General features: G+C 36.3%; 2 protein-coding genes and 2 pseudogenes across 2 annotated transcripts; all 4 read right to left on the bottom strand.

The window, feature by feature from the left end:
- The window catches only part of LOC103936897, a 33358-nt pseudogene that overhangs the window by 5595 nt on the left and 3776 nt on the right, over nucleotides 1–23987 (bottom strand).
- On the bottom strand, nucleotides 4236–6493 carry LOC125471659 (geraniol 8-hydroxylase-like). The gene is made up of 2 exons (XM_048572344.1): nucleotides 5531–6493; nucleotides 4236–5055 (listed from the first exon to the last, which is right to left on the bottom strand). Exons 1-2 carry the CDS (start codon nucleotides 6476–6478, stop codon nucleotides 4450–4452), a joined length of 1554 nt encoding a protein of 517 aa, XP_048428301.1. The 5' UTR covers nucleotides 6479–6493; the 3' UTR covers nucleotides 4236–4449.
- Nucleotides 10777–12283, bottom strand: LOC125471660 (U-box domain-containing protein 6-like). The gene is made up of 2 exons (XM_048572345.1): nucleotides 12155–12283; nucleotides 10777–11990 (listed from the first exon to the last, which is right to left on the bottom strand). Exon 2 carries the CDS (start codon nucleotides 11663–11665, stop codon nucleotides 10943–10945), a length of 723 nt encoding a protein of 240 aa, XP_048428302.1. The 5' UTR covers nucleotides 11666–11990; nucleotides 12155–12283; the 3' UTR covers nucleotides 10777–10942.
- On the bottom strand, nucleotides 14262–16090 carry LOC125471658 (annotated as a pseudogene).

Genomic DNA, 23987 nt, shown 5'->3' with positions numbered 1-23987 from the left:
ACCCTTGTTTCCTAGTTCCATGTTGAGTCTTCATCAAAGATAACATCCCTTGATAGGATTATCTTTTGAGTTGACAAATTGTAAACTCTGTACCCTTTCTCGCTGGTTTCATAACCCATAAAAACACCCTTGTTGCTTGATTACTCCAACTTGTGCCTTAATTGTTGAGGAATGTGAGTATAGCACACTGAGCCAAACACCCTCAGATGCTTCACATAAGGCTTCCTTCCACTGAACACTTCAAATGGTGCCTTCTTATCCAATGTTTTAGTAGGGCACCTATTTAATAGGTACACTGAGGTGTTCAAGGCTTCACCCCAAAATATATAGGGCATGTTCTTCTCATGCATCATAGACTTAGCCATTTCAACTATAGTCCTATTCTTCATTTCTGCAATCTCATTATGTTATGGTGAATATGCCACAGTGAGTTACTTATCCAACCCCACATCTTCACATAATACATTGAACTCATGTGAGGTGTACTCACCTCCCCTATCACTTCTCAGTCTTTTGATTTGATATCCATTTTGCAATTCCACCATTGCCTTGAACTTCTTGAATATTGTGAATACCTCATACTTGAACCTCATGAAATACACCCAACACATCCGTGAGTAGTCATCAATGAAGGTTAGGAAATACCTGTTTCCACTGATTGTTGTTGTTTGCATTGGTCTACACATATTTGTGTGAATCAATTCGAGTGGCTTTATTGCCCTCCAAGCCTTTCCAGCTTCAAATGGATCTCTGTGATGCTTGCCAAACACACCCTTCACAAGTTTCATTGCATTGATCCATTCTTGGTATACTTTACACCATTTCATGCTTTTGCAGATTTTGTAAGCTTGTCATGTTTAAATGACCAAACCTCTTGTGTCATAGCTTCATAGAACCTGTCACGCTTGCTTTCCTTGCCACTTCCTCTAGGTACTTCAGCATAAGTGGAAAGCTTCTGTTTTTCACTTCCACTCTAGTCACTAGGTTTGATAGGGATCTGTCATCATAGATCTCGACCACAGTTCCCCCAAAGAGTAATAAATAGCCATGTTCCATCATTTGACGCACACTAAGTAGATTCTCATCAAATCCAGGCACTAGCATCACCTCCCTTATGCATCTTCTTTTTTTCTTGGTGTTAATGACCAGAGTTTATCTTCCAATGGCTTTGACAATGTTACCATCTCCTATTTTCACTTTTTTCTGTGAAGTTTGTGTCAATATCAATAAGTAATGACTCATGTGTAGTCATATGGTTGTTGCAGTCACTGTCAATGTACCACACTTTATTGTTTTTCTCTACTTTTGCACTGAAAGCACAAAACACATTTTCTTCTTCTTCCACTTGATTTGCACAGTTCACTTGCTGCACATTCTTTGATTTACAATCCTTCATGATGTGCCTGAACCTGTTACATCTGTGGCACCTAGGCTTGTCCTTGAACCAACACTCTCCAAGATGGAATTTGTCACACTGCTTGCATTGCCGCTTAATTCTTGGACCTTCATTTGAGTAGCTGCCTTGGTTAGGTCTAGGGTTTTGATACCCTTTTCCTTCCCATTTCTTGTTCTTGCCCTTCCACTGTGGTTTGTTTTTGCTTGCACTAGCTTGACTACTAGATCCAACATTGAGTGGTTGAAAAGCTTTCTCATGTGCAAAATCAACATGCCTCTCGAGCCTTTGGTCAAAAGCTCTTAAAGATGCCATCACATCTTGCACACTAAGAGTTTCAGTGTCTTTGGTTTCTTCAATGACACTCACTATTGAATCATAGGGTTTAGTCAAACTAATCAACAGTTTCTGGACAATTCTTTCATTAAGCAGTTCCTCACCATATGTTTTCATTTTGTTTACAGCATCAAATAGCCTAGTAAAGTAGTCTTTTAACAGCTCATTCTCCCTCATTCTTGTATACTCAAAATCTCTTCTAAGGGATTAAAGTTTTACCTTTCTGATTTTGGTGTCTCCTCTGTACTCTTGTTGTAAAACTTCCTAAGCTCCCTTTGTACTCTCTTCATTTGCTATCCTCGGGAAAATGGAGTCTGAGACAACACCTTGGATGATTCCAAGTGCTCTAGTAGTTCATACCCGTATCGAACCATATCCCATAGATCATATGACTTGAAAATGGTTGTCATTCTTATTCTCCAAAAGTCATAGTTCTCCCTATCAAAGATTGGAGCTTTTAGCTCACTGCTACTGCTGGATCCCTTTATTTGCAGGGTTGTTTGTTGTTGAGGACACTACACAAGTGCTCCCAAAGATCTCAACTTGCACAGATTACGCCCAGAAAGTTGTAAGATCAGAAACTAAGCTCTGATACCATGATAAAGTTTGTTTGTTTAGGTGTTTTGGTTGGACTTGATAGAGAATGGAGATGCCTTTTGGAGTGTGTTTTACGGCTTCAAGGCTGTGCAAAATGCATCAACACTGATTTCATTAAGTAGGTGAATGTTTGTAGGGTATGGTGCATTACCATAACCCATACTTGTTTAAAGAGTGAGTGACAAGAGGCTTAACAACCATTTCAGCCTTACTACTCTAGATTGAATCCTAGCCCTTCATTTGGGTTTTAAGTGATGTAATATGGAGTGTACACTTGTCACTCACACACTCACACATACATTATAAGAAAAACCTAGCCGTTGGAGGCTCTAACCCTTCATTTCTTCTTTCTTCTTCGATATAGACAACAGCCATGCTTGGGAGCTCCTTGCTGCCTTCGATCCCTCGATTCCAGGAGCTGTTTAGCTTCCAACACATATCTGGTGAGTTTCGATACACGAAACGCAATTGGTGGTTGATGTGAGGAGTTTCTTTTGTTAAATTCCTGCAGTGGCAGTGCCAAGTAATTGATTTTGTTGCTCACATTGCATTCAGAATTTCTTATCTTATTGTTTTCTTTGTTTCAATCTTTATATATTTACCGGATACCGCAGTTGCTCATTTAGCTTTGTGTCCTTACATATTGGTTTACGAAAGTTATTAGTTGAAGTTGTTGTATCATTGATGTTAGTTGGACTGAATTTCGTATCTCAAGTCTTCTATTGTTTCCAACTTTATACTTAATTGGAATTGGAACCACAGTTGCGATTGCTAAGCTTTGAAGAATCTTACAAATTGTTTTTGGACATTTCAGAGTAATAAACTAGTACTGTGAATAGAGACCAATGATGTCCGAAGTGATTAATTGCCTCTCACTTGAGGGTCAACTTGCAAAATTAGAATTAGTGGGATCAAAGGCATTTCAACTTCTTCAAGGGACATTAATCCCTACTACCAGGTGAGTTACGGAGAGGATTTCATTGACTTAACCAAGTAATGAGGTTAAAGATGGCTAATTTTGTTGTCTGGCTGAATAGGACTAGAGATAATTCTTGGAAATTTGATGAATGCATCTAATTAGACTAAAATATTTCAATTGAAGTAGTTTGTCATACTGATTAATATTTAAGATAAAGTTTATAAATATTTTTCTTTTGAAAATAAAGTATATTCAGTAATTCACCTTTATTTGTTAAGAAAATTAAATTAATGACACATCTAGTATTATACCATTTTTGGTCATTTCACACGGTCATAGTTGTTTTACATAAAAGTTTACCAAACACTATAATACTGTTTTTTTCTTTCCAAAAGCACTTTTACAAAAAAGTTTACCAAACACTTTGCTACTTTATTTCACAGCTGTTTATTCTCACAGCACAACAAAAACAGTTTTTTTCAAAGCACAGCAATACCAAACCAGACCTTTGCATGGTCACAGGCTTGGATGGCATCGGGATGGTTTGGTTGCAGAAGAATTGATCATGGGTTTGGAGGACATCTTTAGCTACGATTGATGAAGAAACTACAACAGTCGTTGTTTGTCCAAGTTGCAAAGGGATAATGCTACTCTTACTTGTACAAAAACGAGACACGTTTGTTGACAAAGAACAGTTCATTACTTGTACAAAAATGCTGTTTTTATTACAATTTTCATATCAAATTTGTACAATATATCCCATAAAGATAGAATCTACATGTATTGATAGACCTTATCTCTATTAGATATACAAATATGATAAAAAAAAAATGTAACAAGTGTTGCATCACTTGTAAAAATCGCTTTTGTAGACTAGGTTTTAAACTCCAGTTGGAGTTCTTGGGCTAGATTCGTGAATATGGTGCCTACTCCTATACAAGAAGGGCATTCGGGCACACTTACAGAAAGTTACAAAATATCAATGGGGAGTACTCACAAGCAAACGTGAAATTTTTATTTTTTTATATAAGCAAATATTCTACACTTAATATTTCTAAGTTATAGAGACCAGATTCGAACTCGGATGCAAATCATTTCTCAAACTAATTTGGCTAAATTTAGGTATAATCTACAAGCATGATTCTTATTTAGATTCTAAAAATTATATGGTACGGACTTGAAATAGATATCAAGCTGGGTTCTTCTATAACATGGGCACAGCTTTGAGAGGCTGAGCTTTTTGTAAGGTAAGGCCAAACTTCTGATCCATGTTCATAGTCTCTAGTGTAACTCCATCTTCAAGCTTCCAATTACTGAAACAGTTAATAAGCGAACCCAACATCAAGTTCACCATTCTCACTGCCAATGGCATACCAGGACACATTCTCCTCCCACCACCAAACGGAATAAGCTCAAAATTCTTGCCGGTAAAATCAATTTCCGATCCCAAAAACCTCTCTGGCACGAACGAGTCTGGGTTGTCCCAAATGCCAGGGTCTCTTCCTATGGCCCATGCATTGACAAACACTTGTGCACCTTTTGGTACAACGTACCCGCAGATCTCAACATCTATTTCGGCTTTTCGGGGAATTAGTAAGGGTGCTGCTGGGTATAGACGGAAGGTCTCCTTGATTATTGCTTGTAAGTAAGGGAGTTGACCAATGTCGGATTCCTCAACCAGTTTTCCTTTTCCGATGGTCTGCTTCAGCTCCGCTTGGGCTTTGAACAATTTTTCTGGGTTGCGGAGTAGCTCAGCCATTGCCCATTCCAATGTGGATGACGTTGTATCTGTTGCCGCAGCAAATAGATCCTGTAATGAACGAACAAAAGTGGAAGTCACTTGTCCCACTTATACATATTGAAGAAGCACTATAAGAAAAATGCGTATGCAACAACCCTAAAAGATCACGTAATTTGTATGTAACAAAATCAAAACCGTGGCAATGTACGCACTATGATCAGCACTTAGAGATGTTCACAAGATCTCCCCTGAGCTTGATGCTATAATAAATAATAGTGTTGATGATGGACAAGTAAAAAATCAAAAACTACTTATATCAGCTCAACCTATCATATTTCTAGATGAAATTTGTGTGTTTACTAGAAAAATAATACACTAGATGATCAATTTTAGACGATACACAACGCTAATAATTACCTAGTGACAACTCGCACATAATTCTTATTTACCTCGGAGCAATTTTCAGTATGAACATATTATCAATTCAAAGAATAAGTTCACCAAGATCAAGAACAACGAAGCTAGCAGAGAGTAGACAACTAACCAGGAACAGATGTTGAGTTTCATCCATGTCCATATCCTCATTTTTCTTTTCACTAAGGTTTATCAGGGTATCTAACATGTCATTAGTCATGGCATAATCAAGCTCTTTTCTTGATTCAAACCGTTGCATCATCAAGCGATCAAAGATGTCAAACATCTTCCGGTAGTAACCGGTCTGACGGCGTCGTATCCCCTGGGGATCAATCCTTTTCAGCACAGGAAAATAGTCAGCCAAGTTAGGTTTCAAAGACTCTTCAAGAATACTCCATACCAGCTCCTTGAACTCTCTCGCCCTAGCACTGTGTGGGTCCACTAAATCCACAGAGAAGATGGTACGCGATAGCAAATTGAGCGAAGTTTTGAAAGCAGCCCGTCCGATATCAACCACCTCACCTTTTACAGCGCTTTCATTGACGTCGGATATGAGCTCTTGCACTTTCAGGTGACGGTTGGCTTGGTTGGCGTCGAGAATTTTGGTGGTGAACAATTGCGAGTTACATGTTTTGCGGAGGTTTTTCCATGTAGCTGAAACCGGTATCCACGCCATGCTGTACGTGGAATGTTGACAGGCTTGGAGCGCATCTGGGACGGTTCGGTTGCAGAAGAGTTGGTCATGGGTTCGGAGGACTTCTTTGGCGACGGTTGATGAAGAAATTACCACGGTTGTTATTTGGCCGAGATGCAAAGTCATAATTGGGCCATAGCGTTGTGAAAGCTTAGTGAGAGAGAGATGGGGTTTGTTACCAAGCTCTAAGAGATTGCCAATGAAGGGAAGTGGGTTTGGTCCTGGTGGAAGCCTTGTGGTATCTAATGATCTTCTTCCAAGCGAATAATAGAGGGTGTGAATTGAGATCCATGCAACCATTAGACCTAGTAGTATGCAACTCAAGAAATCCATTTCTTCTCCCAAACTGTAAATGTTGCCACAATTGAGAGGACATAAATACATCTTTTCATTGGGGATATGTATCTATATATATGAATGGGACCAATTTACTTATCATATTTTACTTACATAATGACGTAGAATGTAAGGTTTAGATCTTAACAAGTACTACTATATCATTTGGTGAATAAATTAACTTACATAGTATTTTCAGTCAAAAATTTCACTTGCTATGTTGTTAATTTAAGGCTGGTTTGACAATACTGAAATTCTTTTATAAGTAGTTTTTAAAAAAATCGAGGCTAAAATTGTATTTGGCAAAACAACGTTTTTTTTTTCTTTTTCCATAGCATATCAACTCCAAACTAGTCCTTGAAGTGGGGTACCGTGGCTTGAAGAAAATGAAGCCAATGTGTCTGAATTCTTAACCAAAAGGACATGGAAAACACAGAGAACATGAATAATGTGTACAAAGTAAAAGGACACGAAGAACACGAAATCAAAGGTATTTTTTGCCACGAGTCCATCATGTTGAGGAGCCGGTGGCGGCTTTATATTACTAAGCCGAAAACCCACCAGGTAGCAATCAAATTCATAACGCAACAGTTCTCCATCATATTTCCTTTTTCGATTGACATTTGATTGCTGAAGCGTACAAGGGCAAAAGGAGATAAATACTGAGTTTGTAATGCTATGTTTTGATTTGTATTTAAAGTCAAATTATTGGAGTTAAATACTGAGTTTTATTTTTAAAGAACAAACTTATAAAGTGTACAATTACAAGGCACAAAGCATAAAAATTTATATTTGTAAATAGTAGTTGCCCTTGCCCTCGCACTGCCTGTGTCCGCTAAGTCCACAGAGAAGACAGTACGCGATAGAAGATTGAGCGAAGTTTTGAAAGCAGCCCTTCCGATATCAATCGCATCACCTTTTACAGCGCTTTTGTTGACGTCCCATATGAGCTCTTGCACTTTTAGGTGACGATTGGCTTGATTGGCGTCGAGAATTTTTCGGGTGAACAGTTGAGAGTTACATGTTTTGCGAAGGTTTCTCCATGCAGGTGAAACAGATATCCAAGGCATGCCATACTTGGAATGTTTACAAGCTTGGACCGCATCTGGGATGCTACGGTGGCAAAAGAGTTGGTCATGGGTTCGGAGGACTTCTTTGGCGACGGTTGACGAAGAAATTACCACGGTTGTTATTTGGCCGAGTTGTAAAGACATAATTGGGCCATAGCGTTGTGAAAGCTTGGTGAGAGAGAGATGGGGTTTATTGCCAAGCTCTAAGAGATTGCCTATGAAGGGAAGTGGGTTTGGTCCAGGTGGAAGCCTTGTGGTTTTTGATGATCTTCCAAATGAATAATAGAGGGGGCAAATTGAGATCGCTGCAACCAGTAACCCTAATAGTATGCAACTCAAAATGTCCATTTGATCGATCTCCCTCTTTGTTGAGAGAGACGATGAATCTTACGTTTAAACCGATATGAGAAGTGATAAGGCGCATGTTGGGTTCATTATTCTTGCCGTCCATTCTCAAAAGCGACACTTAGAACTACGGTCTCATGGTATTTTTCTTCACTTGTAAGTGAGAAGTTTTAGATTTGATTCTCGCCAAAGACAGATTTGAACCACATTATTACTAGTATATTGTGAGGCTAAACTCACCCCCCCTTCTTAGTGTGTAAATAATATCATTTGTTTAAATAAATAAATAAAAAGCTACTGCAACTACTCTAATTTACTTATAAAACAATTTGAAAATATATATACAGAAGTAGCCTAATTTACTTATAAAATCATGCAAAATTTCTCTTCTTATCAATATGAATTCATTCTCAACATGTCTCATCACATGTACCAACTTTTCAAACCTAACACATAGAAATAACATATGTCATGGATGGCCATTACACTTGACATTAAGTGCACCTATGAAAAAAGTTAAAATGTCACTGCAAAATCCATCGAAAGACACATAGATAATACAAACGAAATAATGTGATGTTTCCATCAATCGTTGTGGACACATGATAAAAGACATAGAAATCACGTGGATGAAAGAAACAAAAAGTCTTATCAATATAAATTTATTCTCAACACGTCTCATCACATGTACCGACATTAAGTGCACCTTGAAAAAAAGTTAAAATCTCACTGCAAAATCCATCGAAAGACACATAGATAATACAAACGAAATAATGTGATGTTTCCATCAATCGTTGTGGACACATGATAAAAGACATAGAAATCACGTGGATGAAAGAAACAAAAAGTCTTATCAATATAAATTTATTCTCATCACATGTACCGACATTAAGTGCACCTTGAAAAAAAGTTAAAATCTCACTGCAAAATCCATCGAAAGACACATAGATAATACAAACAAAATAATGTGTTGTTTCCATCAATCGTTGTGGACACATGATAAAGGACATAGAGATCACGTGGACAAAAGAAACAAAAGGCAATGGTCTAATCGGATAAATAGTCCTCGTAATAATAAGGTAATTAGAAGATAGCCCTCGTGATAAAAAAAAAAAATTAGGATTTAAATCCTCATGGTAGAGTCCGTTAGCAAATTTGGTCCAAAAAAGTTATTTTTCTGTTAATTATTCGTTAAATACAAGTACAAAAATGTACATTTATGTGTACACCTTCTTCATCATCTCTCTGCATTTCATCTATTCATATCTCACCAAGATACTGAAGCTGATTAGAATTCTTCGGCTTGAATTAGTGTAGTACTGACAGAAACCAATCAATTTCTCACTATTTCCATTTCACTACAGTAAAAAAAAAAAAAAATAATGAAACTTCACCGAGACTATTGAACTTCAAACGGAGCTGAAAAATTGTGAGCCTCTAGAAAATGGGAAACAAAATTTCATGTCAATTTCCTTCCTAATCCACAACAGTAATCTAAACTAGCTTCTGAAACTAATTGTACTTCATCAAAAATCCTAACGGCAAAAAGAATAAAACCATCAAAAGGGTTTTTTTTTTTTTTTTTTTAACCCCGCCATAACTCATTTGAAGGCAAAACGTTTCAGTGGTTATGTTAGGTTGCCGCACATCCCTCGTCTATATGTGTTTTATTGAATTTCTTCCCAAAGGTGCAGTACTCATTTTTGGTAAACAGTAAGCAGTTCCATTCTTCTTTTCCGCCATTCCAGTTATTTGCAAAATTTCTTTTGTTTCTTAAAATGTCAAGATTTTGACTTTCGTTACAACTTACATGTCAATTTACCATTGGGATGGGATGATGAATTTCTACGATTTTGCTTTCGTTGAATACTTATTCCAAGCTAGTGGGTTGTTTTTATATATTTAATTTCAGGCTGAAGAGATTGGGTTGGACTATATGAATATTGAAGGGCTAAAGAAGGGGCGAAGAAATACCATGCCTTTTTGGTTTCAGAAGTCGTTATTAAGCAGATTCTCCATCTTTGTAAAATATAAACAGATGAAACACAGGGAGAGGAAGAAGAAGGCGTGCACGTTAAAATACATTTTTATCCCTGTATTTAACAGACAAGTAACGGAAAAATCAATTTTGGACTAAATTTGCTAACGAACTTTACCACAATGCTTTAAATCCTAATTTTTTTACCACGATGGCTATCTTCCGATTTCTTTATCACCATGGGAACTGTTTATCCAATTAAGCCAAAAGCAATTGCAGAGAAGGGAAATGGATTCTCTCCAAATTCCTTTTTCCTAATTCACTAAGTTCAGGGATTCAGATTGTTGAAATTTGATCTAACGGTTAAAGTTATTATAACTTTTAGAGTGAATTTTTGTTTGTAGTTGTTAGATCAAATTTTAACGGTCCAAATTTTTTAATTTAGTGAATTAGGAAGAAAGGATTCTGAGATAATCTCTTAAAAAGAAAGAGTTGTGGACAAATGGAAAAAGACATGGAGATGACGTTGACAAAAGTGAGACAGCAATTGCAGACAAGGAATTGTGTGGACGCTCGTGGCTAATCCAAGAACCCATCAAATCTCCAATTTTCAATTTCAATTTTTTGATTTCTGCCATGTCCGTGAAACTAGCAAGATACCTTTTTATGACAGAAAAAAAAATTAAATTCCAACTTTGACCTCTTTCACTTTATTTTCAGTGTCCGAGCAAAAAAAAAAAATATATATATATATATATATATTTTTTTATTGTGAAATTAGAGACTTCTATTTGCAAAAAAAAAAATAACAAAAATAGAGACTTCTATATTTTTTGTATAGGCCTGAAGAAGTTATATTTTTATGTCTTTAAAGAACAGAACAAAAAATTCTGACATGTTACTCAAAATGCTGCACAGCATAGATACAGACTATTCAATACATTCCAAGTCATAAAAAGAGAATCAACATCTAATAATTAAAAACAAATCATGAAAGCCAATGCATCATTCTCTACACACATGACCGAAGGAAATATCAACACATCGTAGACAATTATTTATACACTTCACCTTATCCCGGATGCTTTTTTTATTATTGAAGACACCGCATTTTCATGCTTAATAGACCTCTGAAGTTTTCAGTACAAAATGAATCAAATTATTGTCAAATAAACTAGTTATTGCATTCGATTCTTTTAAAATTATTAAACAACTATACCTGTTATTGTTGACAGCAAGATTGAAGAGAGCCATGGCTCCACTTTCCTGAGCCAAACAACCCGCTTCACGCAAAGCTGAGCTCAGAAAATGTAGAAGTGCTTCAACAAATCCATTAGCACCCATATACATCCTGGCCTCCTCATCCTCCTTCAGCAAGAGCCTTATTTGCTCCACTACCTCGCACCTCTTCCTGAAGTCTTCCTCTTCATTCAAGGTGGTTAAAAGATCCTGATAACTTTCGAAAACATCAAGCTCAGACTCTTCCTCTAATGGAGACACATCTTCTGTTTCATTTCCAACGTCCCCCTTTATAGTATGGCTCTCCTCTAAAGGAACCACCTTGACACCCTTCACCTTGCAAGAGCCAACACTACCCATAGATTTTGAATCAGTGGACTCCGACTCAAATGCAAGCCTCCAATAGTTGAGGTCAAGAGACTCTGGGGGACCATCAGGAACACAAATTCTATTCTGTTCACACCAACTAGCAATTAAAAGAACCCTGAATAGTGGGAGAACAAGGAGCAGAACCTTGTGAATCATTGCCACCGGGCCCAGCATCCTCAATGGAACCCTGAATAGTGGGAGAACAAGGAGCAGAGCCTTGTGAATCATTGTCATCTGAGATTTCACTTCTGAACAGCTTGGAGTATTTTCGCGTAAGATGTAATAAATAAGCCACAATTGATTCTTTCCGCTTATCTTCCTCAGCACGGGCTCGCTGGATGACTTTCTTTAAAGCTCTTCTCTCAGTAAGAGCTGCCCTGGAAGAGGTAATACCAAGTTTGATAGCAGCCTGATGAAACGATTCCAGCTCATTATTGTCATTACAATTGTCGAACTTTTTCCCTTGCTAGAGTAGTGCAATTATTTCATCGCCAACTTTCTTCTCTAAGGGATCAAGTGAGAGCACAGTACCCTCAAGTTCACTAACAATCTCTTCAATCTGAAACAAGATCAACAATATACTGTGTTTAGAACACATCTAAGTGATGTACACAAAGCATCATGACCACGGAATGCTAGCATCACAAGTTAATTCAAAAACTTCAAATGCAATTACCACCAACCAGGAAAAGAAACTGCAAAAGAGCCTTAAAGAATAATTACCTGACAACCAGTAGATTGTGGAACAATGTCTTCAACACGCCTAAGACTATCCATGAGAGCACATCTTGCCTTCTCAACAACATTTGTTATAAGGAAAACTAATGAAAAAGGGCTTGAAAACTTTGAGTTTTAACGAAAATGACAGTAAGTGAATAGTATCATAATTGACTTTTTATAGTAAAAATGTGGTTTTTCGTTAAAATGAACAGTACTGGGAAAACTAATGAAAAGGGCTTGAAAACTTTGAGTTTTAACGAAAATGACAAAAATGTGCTGTAAGTGAATAGTACAAGAATTGACTTTTTCGAATAAAAATGTGGTTTTTCGTTAAAGTGAACAGTACCAAGAGTTTTTCGTTAAAACTCATTTCTATATATCCTTCAAGATATAGCTTGGGAAGTTAACTTGTTATACTATTTCTTTCATAGCCACATCAAGTAAATAAACTGATGCGATCTCTTTAGTATTTTGAAGACATTGAATAGCCATTATTGTGAACAAATGAGTGTTGCTTTGTTTTGTTATGATAAAGAGGATATATTTTAAATTATCTTTGATTTAATGAATTTAGCGTGCAATATGCAAAACTCTACCCACTGATACATTTGTTGACGAAGAACAGTTCATTGCTTGTAAGAATCGCTTTTGTGGACTAGGCTTTAAACTCTAGTTGGTGTTCTAGGGCTAGATTCTTCAGAGCAACTCCACCTCTGACAATAATTGTACGGGCTATTAAGCAATTAGTAACTACTGTCTTAGTGAATAGTGAATGCTCGAGGACATTTCCACTCCGTTGTAGGGGTTTTTAGATCCAAGTCCAATAACATAGATTGTTTTTAGGAGTAAGTTCATTTATCAAATTACATGTTTTCATTGCTTTTATACTCATTTTATATTTTCTAAAAATATTAAAAAGAACTATTTCTGAAAATGAATAAAATAAACATTATTTTTGAAAGGAAACAAATCAAATAAACATTATTTTTAGAACTACAACAAAATAACATAATATTTCTGAAACTAAACCAAAATTACACTCATTATTTCGAGAACTACTGCAAAGTGACGCAAACATTTTTGGAATTACTACAAAATGACCTACATCATTTTTGGAACTACAGCAAAATAACTCACATTACTTCTGAAAGAGCACAAACTAAACTCTATTTCTGAAATTACAGCAAAACAACCAACAATATTTCTAAAACTGAACCAAAATAACCCACACTATTTACAGAACTACAATAATGATCGTACCAGCATTCAATTTAAGATATAAACACGGTTCAGTTTAAAAAATAGGCACGGTTCGATTCTAGAAATAATCATTTAGCATGTGTACTTTAAAGATGAATAATTATAGTGCCATAACGCATCATAATTTCGGGTTCTTTCAGAATTTGTATCACGATCATATAGGAAGAGCCAGTTATATTCTTTCTAATCTAAAATGGAAGTTTTATAAAACATACTTCCGCATCTTCTTGATTATCACCTGTAAAGAGAAAGTTGAATGGGGGCAAAATTGACTGGAGAAAATTGATGGGAATTGGATTTTGGAAAGTGCTAGGGCTACTTGGGAACTGGAACGTGGAATAGTTCTATTAGGTAAAAAATATATGTATTTTTTTTGCTTTGTATGTGGGTTTGTTTCCTATTCATGAGGTTTTAGTTTTTTTATGTACTATATTTTATCATTTTCATTAAATTTTAAGTTTTTTTTAATAAACAATATTATTTACATTAAGAAAAAAAAATGATACGTTTAGCATCATAATAGGCTAGCAATAATGTGGTTCAAATTCGCCTTTGGCGAGAATCGAACCTAAGGCCTCTCACTTGCAAGTGAAGAGGAATATCATTAAACCGTTGTACTATGTGGCTAAATTTCAAGTCTTTTACATTAAATAAAATTATTAAATGAATTTTGATTAAAATAAACTTAGTCCAAACTATTTCCATTAAAAATCTTCCATTAATATAATCACAACAATTTTACATAAAAGTTTACCAAACATTCCATACTGTTTTTGTTGTTAAAAACACTTTTACAAAAAAAAAATAATAATAATAATAATCAAATACTAAACTGCTTTATTTATAAGTGTTTATTCTCATAACACAACATAAGGTTTTTTTTTAAACTAAGTAATAACAAGCTAGCTCTTAAATTCTAGTCAGAGCTCTAGGCCTAGACTCGGCGCACCTAGTCCTATATACTCTAAATATTATATGCTAGAAACTTGAAGTAATTATATCGAGCATGGGTTCTTCTATAACATGGGCACAGCTCTGAGGGGCTGAGCTTTTTGTAAGGTGATGCCAAACTTCTCATGCATGTCCATGGTCTCCGGTGCAATTCCGTCTTCAAGCTTCCAGTTGTCAAAGTAGTTAATAAGTGAATCCAACATTAAGTTCACCATTCTCACTGCCAATGGCAAGCCAGGATATATTCTTCTCCCACCACCAAACGGAATAAGCTCAAAGTTCTTGCCAGTAACATCAATTTCCGATCCCAAAAACCTATCTGGGATGAATGAGTCAGGGTTGTCCCAAATGTCGGGGTCTCTGCCGATGGCCCATGCATTGACAAACACTTGTGCACCCTTTGGTACAGTGTACCCGCAGATTTCTACGTCTGCATCGGCTTCTCGGGGAAGTAGTAAGGGCACTGCTGGGTGCAACCGGAAGGTCTCTTTGAGTATTGCTTGTAAATAAGGGAGTTTAGCTGTGTCGGATTCCCCAACCGGTTTTCCTTTTCCGATGATCTGCTTCAGCTCCGCTTGAGCTTTGGACAATTTTTCCGGGTTGCGGAGTAGCTCAGCCATTGCCTATTCCAATGTGGATGACGTTGTATCTGTTCCCGCAGCAAATAGAACCTGTAATGAACCCACACAGGAGACCCTAGTCATCGATATAACCTCTAAGCAAGCAGTAAGTATATACGCAAGCTATTCGAGATTAATCGAGAGCAACAAAATTAGAGAGTAAATATATAGTAGCAACTAACCAGGAACAGAAGTTGAGTTTCATCCATGTCCATATTCTCATTTTTCTCTTCACTAATGTTTATTAAGGTATCTAACATATCATTACTCATGATATAATCAAGCTTTTTCCTTGATTCAAACCGCTGAATCATCAATCGGTCAAAGAGGTCAAACATCTTCCGCATTGCTATTGCTCATACGGCGTCGTATCCCTAGTGGATCAATCTTCTTAAGCACGGGAAAATAGTCAGCCGAGTTTGGTTTGCCAGCCTCTTCCATAATACTCCACACTAACTCCTTTAACTCCCTCGCCCTCGCACTGCCTGTGTCCGCTAAGTCCACAGAGAAGACAGTACGCGATAGAAGATTGAGCGAAGTTTTGAAAGCAGCCCTTCCGATATCAATCGCATCACCTTTTACAGCGCTTTTGTTGACGTCCCATATGAGCTCTTGCACTTTTAGGTGACGATTGGCTTGATTGGCGTCGAGAATTTTTCGGGTGAACAGTTGAGAGTTACATGTTTTGCGAAGGTTTCTCCATGCAGGTGAAACAGGTATCCAAGGCATACCGTACTTGGAATGTTTACAAGCTTGGACCGCATCTGGGATGCTACGGTGGCAAAAGAGTTGGTCATGGGTTCGGAGGACTTCTTTGGCGACGGTTGACGAAGAAATTACCACGGCTGTTATTTGGCCGAGTTGTAAAGACATAAATGGGCCATAGCGTTGTGAAAGCTTGGTGAGAAAGAGATGGGGTCTATTGCCAAGCTCTAAGAGATTGCCTATGAAGGGAAGTGGATTTGGTCCAGGTGGAAACCTTGTGGTATTTGATGATCTTCTTCCGAGTGAATAATAGAGGGGGCAAATTGAGATCGCTGCAACCAGTAACCCTAATAGTATGCAACTCAAAATGTCCATTTGATCTCTCTCTCTCTCTCTCTCTCTCTCTCTCTTTGTTGAGAGACGATGAATCCTACGTTTAAATCGATACGACAAGTGATAAGGCGCATGTGGCTGGCCTTCATTATTCTTGCCGTCCATTCTTAAAAATGTCACCTAGTACTACAGTTTTATGGTATTTCTCTTCACTTGTAAGTGATAAGTCTTAGGTTCGATTCTCGTAAAAGACAAATTTGAACCACATTATTGTTAGTTTATTGTGAGGTTAAACTCACTCCCTTCCTTAGTGTGTAAATAATATCATTTGTTTAAATAAAAAAAAGCTGCTGCAACTGCTCTAATTTACTTAAAAAACCATTTGAAAATATATATACAGAAGTAGCTTAATTTACTTATAAACTCATGCAAAATCTTTCTTCTTATCAATGTGAATTCATTCTTAACAAGTCTTATCACATGTGCCGAATTTTTAAATCCAACACACAGAAATAACATATGTCGCTGATGGCCATTATGCTTCACATTAGGTGCACCAACTTTGATGCTATGAATCTCACTACAAAATCCATCGAAAGACACATAGATAACACAAACAAAATAATATGTTGTTTCCATCAATCATTGTGGACACATGATAAAGGACAGAGATCACAGGGACGAAAATGACAAAAAACAATTGCAGAGAAGGGAAAAGAATTTTCTCCGGATCTCTTCCTTTTAATTCATCAAGTCCGAAGGTCCGAATCATTGAAATTTGATCCAACGATTAAAAGTATTATAACTTTTAGAGTGAGCCCTTGTTTGTAGTTGAATCAAATTTTAATAGTTCGAATCCTCAGATTTGATGAATTAGAAGGAAGAAATCCAAAAAAGATCTCTTTTAGCCATGTTGGTGAAACTAGCAAGATACTCTTTTATGACAGAAATAGAAAGTAAATTCCAACTTTGACCTCTTTCACTTTATTTTTAGTGTCCGAGGAAAAAAAAATTTATTTTTACTGTGAAATTAGAGACTTCTATTTGTAAAAAGAATAACAAAAATAGAGACTTCTATTTTGTACAGGCCCGAAGAAGTCATATTTTTATGTCTTTAAAGAACAAATGAAATGTCTTACTAAAAAAGAACAAGTGTTAAAAAGAAACTCAAATGAGACGAGAAGAAAGATATTTTAATTTTCTCACACTATAATTCAATATTTTCACATTATTACAGCATTCGATTAATTTACATCTTTTGTTGGGTTAAACATTCAGTGCATCACTCAATCTGTTTGACATGACATTCGATCAATTTACATCAATCGTTAGGGTTGATAACTATAATATGTACTATGTAAGATAGTTAAGTTGGTTAAGATTCTATGGTGTAAGATTGTGACAAGTGTCAATATCCTAAGAGTCTTATGTTAGCTTAATAACTAAGCTATGTAGCTAGATATATACACAATGTAATCAGTGTTAGATATGTAATGAAAAAAAGGTAATACAAAGATTGTATACATACATTTTTCCTCTCTGTTTACATGGTATCTTTCGCCTGAAAAGCTTCGGCTTGAAGGTTTCTCGATCTTGTTCTTCTGCTTCCACTCACTATTCTGCATCAACGATCTGTTTTCTTCTTCTTGGGATCTTGATTCTTCTCTGTGTCTTCGGCTGGGTGCATCTTTTTCTTTGCACACCAAGTGTTTATTAGAATTCCTCTGAGCAATTTTTCATCTGGATTTCTTTCTTCTTCGTCTGCGATGGTGACTTCTACTCAACTGCAGATTCTTCAATCTCCTATCACCTTTCTTATATCCACAATTTCTTCTTCTGTGACTGTCAAACTCGATGATTCCAATTATCTAACTTGGAATTTCCATATTGAATTGTTACTTGAAGGCCATGGCCTTATGGGTTTTGTGGATGGGTCTCATCCGTGTCCTGCTCGATTTAATGTGCTTATTTCTGAAGGTTCATTTCATCCTTCAAGTGATGTTTCCTCTTCGACTGAAAGTAACGAATTCAAGATCTGGAAAATGCATGATCGGGCATTGATGCAATTACTTACAGCTACTTTATCTCCTTCAGCAGTCTCTTGTGCAATTCGTAGTTTCAGCGCTCGTGACTTATGGCAGCGTCTTAAAGAACAATTTTCGATTGTCACTAGAGCTACGATCTTTCAGATGAAATCTGAATTACAGAACATCAAGAAAGGTACTGATTCGATTTCGATCTATTTGCAACGTATTAAAGAAGCTCGTGATTATCTGTTTGCTGCTGGGGTTCAGTTTGATGATGATGATATTGTGATTTTGACTTTGAATGGTCTATCATCTGAATATAATACTTTGAGATCTATTATTCGAGGTCGTGAGAATGTCATCTCCATGAAAGATCTCCGATCTCAGTTACTTGCTGAGGAAGCCATGGTTGAAAACATTCCCATCACACCTTTCTTGTCTGCCATGGTTGCTCGGAATAATGGCACTATCTCTAAAGCTAAGGATCATTCGAATAACACTTCTTATGGTGGTTCTTCTCAGTCCACATTATATTCTTCTGGTACTTCTGGGTTCAAGTCGACCTATAGTAAGAACAAACACAAAGGGAAATTTCAGTATAATCCTCATTCTCGTTTTGGGAATTCCAAGACCACTTATGGCAATTATAAGGTGAATTCATCTCCTGGCATTCTTGGTGCTTCTCCACCATGGCAACAGGGTTTTTCGAGTACCTCTTGTCAAATTTGTGGCAAGTTTGGACATCTCGCTCCTACTTGCAGATTTCGGAATTTTGATAGTACAGTTTCTGAGGGTTGTCAAATATGTGGGAAGAAGAATCACAATGCTAAATTTTGCCATTTCAGGAACTCTAATACTTTTCCTCCAGTTCCAACTGCAATGCATGTTTCTTCATCACAACATCCTTAGTCAAGTGATCATCTTCAACAAATTTGGCTCACTGATTCTGGAGCATCTTCCCATATGACAGCTGACTTGAGTAATCTGTCATTGGCGTCTCCATACCCTGCCAATGAAACAATTCAGACTGCGAGTGGGGCAGGTTTATCCATATCTCATATTGGTTCCTCCACTCTTCCTACTTTTTTAAAACCATTACAACTCAAGTCTGTTCTTTGTGTTCCTGGCATATCTCATAACCTTTTATATGTGCATAAACTGTGCTTAGATAATCATTGTTGGCTAATATACGATGCTTCCTGTTTTTGGATCCAGGACAAAGCCACAGGGAGGATTCTCTTTCAAGGCAAATGCAGTAATGGATTGTATCCCATACCACTTCCAGCAAGAGTTCGACCTATTTCTTCTAAACCTTAGGTTGCCTATCTTGGTCGTCAAGTATCTTCTAGTCTCTAGCATAGTAGATTAGGTCACCCTTCTAATTCTATGATCTCTCTCATGTTAAAGAAGTGTAATCTGTCTATCTTACTTGATTCATTGTCTGTGATGTGTCATACATGTCTGGAAGGCAAATTCTGTAAATTGCCCTTTGTTAATTCTGTGTCTAAGTCTCTGCACCCCTTTGAAGTCATTCACAGTGATGTATGGGGTCCTTCTCCTTATACTTCCATAGATGGTTTTCGGTACTATGTGACATTCATTGATGAATGCACTAGACATTGTTGGTTATTTCCCCTTATTAATAAAAGTGATGTTTTCTCCACTTTTGGTGGTTTTTCCAATTTTGTCTTAAATCATTTTTCCACCTCCATTAAATCATTACAGAGTGATGGTGGAGGAGAATATCTTAGTACATCATTTCAAAAGTTTTTGTTGGACAAAGGCATCAAACATCAATTATCCTGCCCTTACACACCCGAGCAAAATGGGTTAGCCGAAAGGAAGCACAGGCATATCATTGAAATAGCTATAACTCTATTGCAAACAGCTTCTTTACCTCCACCTTTCTGCTCTTTTGTAGTCCAAACTGCTGTCTACCTTATAAATCGCATGCCCTCACCTACTCTTTATAACAAATCTCCTTTTGAATTGTTGTTTCATGATATTCCCGATGTTCATCACCTTAGAATATTTGGTTGTTCAGTTTTTCCATTACTAAAACCATATAATAGTACCAAGTTACAACCCAAGACAACCAAATGCATTTTTCTAGGCTATGCTTCCAACTACAAAGGGTTCATTTGCTATGATCTTGTTCATACCAGGTTTTATATTTCCAGACATGTCATATTTGATGAGTTAGACTTTCCTTATCCCACCTTGTCTATTACATGTCCTGCCTCCATTAAATCCACCTCTACATCTGTGACCTCATCCTCATCTCTATTCATATTAGTTACTGGTGATAGTCATATTGTGTCCCTCCCCACTTCTAGGACAACTAAGGTGGAGATTGTTGTCACTTGTTAAATGTTGTTTAAGTTTCAATAACTCCCCCAAGTAGTACTTAAATATTAAAGACTACAACTGAAACTTAATGTTGTTTAAATTTTATGCAAGCATTTTCTTGCATTAAATAAAAGGCAAGACATCACATTTCATCCACTAGCTTCTTTAGATAAACGTTTCCAAAGTAAAAAAAGCGAGCCTACTCTTGCTTTTCTTTTGTAGCACTCCGCATGGTCTGCATCTCCAAACAACATGCTTGTTGATGTGAAAGGAAAACATTTTGTGAAAGTTTTCCTCTACTTGTTAAAATGGTGATAGAAATTACTAATACATCAAAATATTGTATTTTGTTTCATTTTGTTTAAATTTCATTACTTGTTTAAGTTTCAATTTAAAGACTATAACAACTTAAATATTAAAGAGAACAATTTAACTATTAAAACTACAACTTAAATTTAAAGACTACAACTTGAATATTAAAGACTACAACAACTAATTATAATAATGATCTTCATCCGCCATTGTAGGAGTATAGTCGGATGTTGTAAACAACTCCCGTCGGGCCATAATTTTCCTCTTTTTCCTATCAAAATATGCCTTACTCATTGGAGTATAATTCATACTATCCATTTTCATGTTCCTATCGTCTATTTCTTCTTATATTTGTTTTGCCCGTTCTTCGTGTCTACCCTTCATTTCTTCCGGTAATGGCATTTTGCTCTATTATTAATCACAATGAGGAGGCCACTTCCTCTTGAAAAGTTAACTCCTCATTTTCCTTGAACTTTTTTTTCAATTTTTTAGCCTTGTTTCGTCCCATAGCCTTAGGTATGGAAGATTGACTCGGATACGGATTTTCTAGCTTTGGTTTTTTTCAATGATAGGAGAAACTTCTTCATCCCCATCTGTATTTGAAGACACATTTCCGAACACCGGCGTAGGTCCAAATCTTTCTTGAGGTGGATCTTGAAATAATACCCACCCTTCACAAATTTCCTAACAACCTTGATGAGTAAAGGGTTTTTTCATGTCATCCATTTACAATTGCTCCGCTTGGCGTCCCTAGAAAATGTAATTACAAAAATTACGGACTGTTAATTTTTCATTCATTCCATCCAAATTTCTGTTAAATGGTGCACAACATGTAAGGGTAGTTCAAACGCTTCATTCTTTAAAATAATTGAAAACCTTAAATTTCGAAAATGTAAACATATGCAAATATGTGTGATTCTATAGTTTTTGTGTCTGAAGGGCTAGTGAAGTGACGATTTGGTCCTCAAGGGAAAGTCATGTGGTGTGCACGTGATAAGAGTTAACATTAATTTAGATGAAATATATGAAAAACTAACAGTAAGGGGGAACTCGGCCAAAAAAATTAGTTTAAGTCCTTAATTTTCAAATTAAAAAGTTAAGGAGGGAAATCGAAAGTTAAGTGATATTTCAGGGGCAAATCAGCAGTTTACTCTTAAAGGAAAGATTATTATAAGAGGTGAAAGAATATGATGTGAATAATTGAAATAAAATGAGGTAAGCTAGTATGAAATGGTGAAAATGATGTGAGAAATTGTGTAGAAATGGCTTAGGTATTTATAGAAAAAAAATATATATATATATTTTTTAATTTTGTCTAAAAAAATGTCTAAAAAAAAATTTCAAATTCTAATGGCTACATGACGTCAACTAGCTATTGCTACTTGGCGTTAGGATGACGTCATGTTACCGTTGGACACATTTGGCCCTTCAGAAATCGGGCTGGCTTTCTTTGGCCAGCCCACTAACCATTTTAGGCTGATTTATGGCCCAGTGGGTTCCAAAATTTTTTGGCCCAGCCTTCTATGGAGATGGGTTTTGTATCAAAACGGATTATATTTTGGTCTATAACCCTTTGGCCATCTCAATTGGAGATAGCCTAACATGATGGCATCTTAACGCCAGCTAGAAACGACTAGCTGACGTTATGTAGCTGTTGGAATTTGAATTTTTTAGACGAAATTTATAAAAAAAAAAATTATAATTCTAATTCTTTTTCCTATAAATACCTAAGCCATTTCTACACCATTTCTCTCATCCTTTTCACCGCTCCATACTATCTTACCTCATTTTATTTCAATTCTTCACATTCCATTCTCTTACCTCTCCAATAATCTTTCCTTTAATTTTTTCAAGAATTTTCAAATGACCACATCTTCAACCAAAAGAAAGGCTTGGATCTGGAAAAAAAGAAAGATGGAAGCTCTTTGTGGGTTTCGGAAGATAGTCTCAATGGTATTTCTCAAACAAGTGAAGGTATTTGGACTCGTACGTCCAAAAAGTACTATGAGTTCTACGAAGGCACCACTCCACTGAACCCCAGAAACCATGATAGTTGTTCTTCAAGATGGAAAAAACATCTTCATTCAAGGTTGAATAAAAGGCATCAAGACGTGATAACGGCCGAAATGAGACATTAAAGCAGAGTCAATCTATACGACAAAGTAAGTGTTGTCACAAGTTCTTTTAAATATTTAATTTCATAAATTAATTTTTATAATTATATTTTCTAAGAAGGCCAAGCTGAGTAATTGTATATGAATGACATGAAAGAACCCTTTACTCATCAAGGTTGTCGGAAAATTTGTAAAAAGTAGGTGTTATTTCAAAATCCACCTCAAGAAAGATTTGGTCATGTGCCAGTGTTCGGAAATGTTTCATCACATACAGTTGGGGACGAATAAGTATCTCCTATCATTGAAGAAACAAGGCTAGAAAATCTGTCTCCAGGTCAATCTTCCATACCTAAGGCTATGAGATGAAACAAGGCTAGAAAATTGAAGGAAAATGGCAAGGAAAAGGAAGAGTTAGCCTTTCGAGAGGAAATGGTCTCCTCAATGCGATTAATGGCGGAGAAAAACGCCTTTGGCAAATACAAGAAGAGATGGATGATAAGAACATGGAAATGGACTGTATGAATTATACTCCAATGAGTAAGGCATATTTTGATAGGAAAAAAAAAAAAATTATGGCCCGGCAGGAGTTGTTTACAACATCCGACTATACTCCTACAATGGCGGATGAAGATCATTATTATAACCATTTGTTGTAGTATTTAAATTTAAGTTGTTGTAGTCTTTACATTGAAAATTAAACAACATGAAACAAAGTACAAGATTTTTTTGTGTTAGTAATTTCTATCAGCATTTTAACAAGTAATGAAAAACTTTCACAAAATGTTTTCCTTTCACATCAACAAGCATGTTGTTTGAAGATGTAGACCATGTAGAGTGCTATAAAAGAAAAGCATGTGGAGAGATCACATTTCGGTGGGCTATATTGAAAGATGTAGACCATGTGGAGTGCTATAAAAGAAAAGCAAGAGTACGCTCGCTTTTTTACTTTGGGAGCATTTACCTAGAAAAGCTAGTGGATGAATTGACTTTTATTTAATGCAAGGAAATGCTTGCATTAAACTTAAACAATATTTAAGTTTCAATTGTAGTCTTTAATAGTTAAGTACTACTTGGGGAGTTATTGAAACTTAAACAACATTTGGTTTATTACGCCTACTCCATTGTTCTTTTTGCCCAAAGATGTGCAACAAGATCCTGTTGTAAG

The sequence above is a fragment of a genome, unplaced genomic scaffold (genome assembly GCF_019419815.1).
Source record: "Pyrus x bretschneideri cultivar Hongxiangsu unplaced genomic scaffold, Pyrus_bretschneideri_v1 Contig6, whole genome shotgun sequence".
NCBI classification, from domain to species: Eukaryota; Viridiplantae; Streptophyta; class Magnoliopsida; order Rosales; family Rosaceae; genus Pyrus; species Pyrus x bretschneideri.
The sequence above is the reverse complement of the archived record's forward strand: the minus strand, read 5'-3'. Positions and strand labels throughout refer to the sequence as shown.

Coding starts and splice junctions, on each gene's coding strand:
- LOC125471660 (XM_048572345.1), bottom strand. CDS start 11,665: ATGACAATGATTCACAAGGCTCTGCTCCTTGTTCTCCCACTATTCAGG.
- LOC125471659 (XM_048572344.1), bottom strand. CDS start 6,478: ATGTATTTATGTCCTCTCAATTGTGGCAACATTTACAGTTTGGGAGAA. Junction 5,056..5,530: donor AAACTCAACATCTGTTCCTG/GTTAGTTGTCTA, acceptor CGTTCATTACAG/GATCTATTTGCTGCGGCAAC.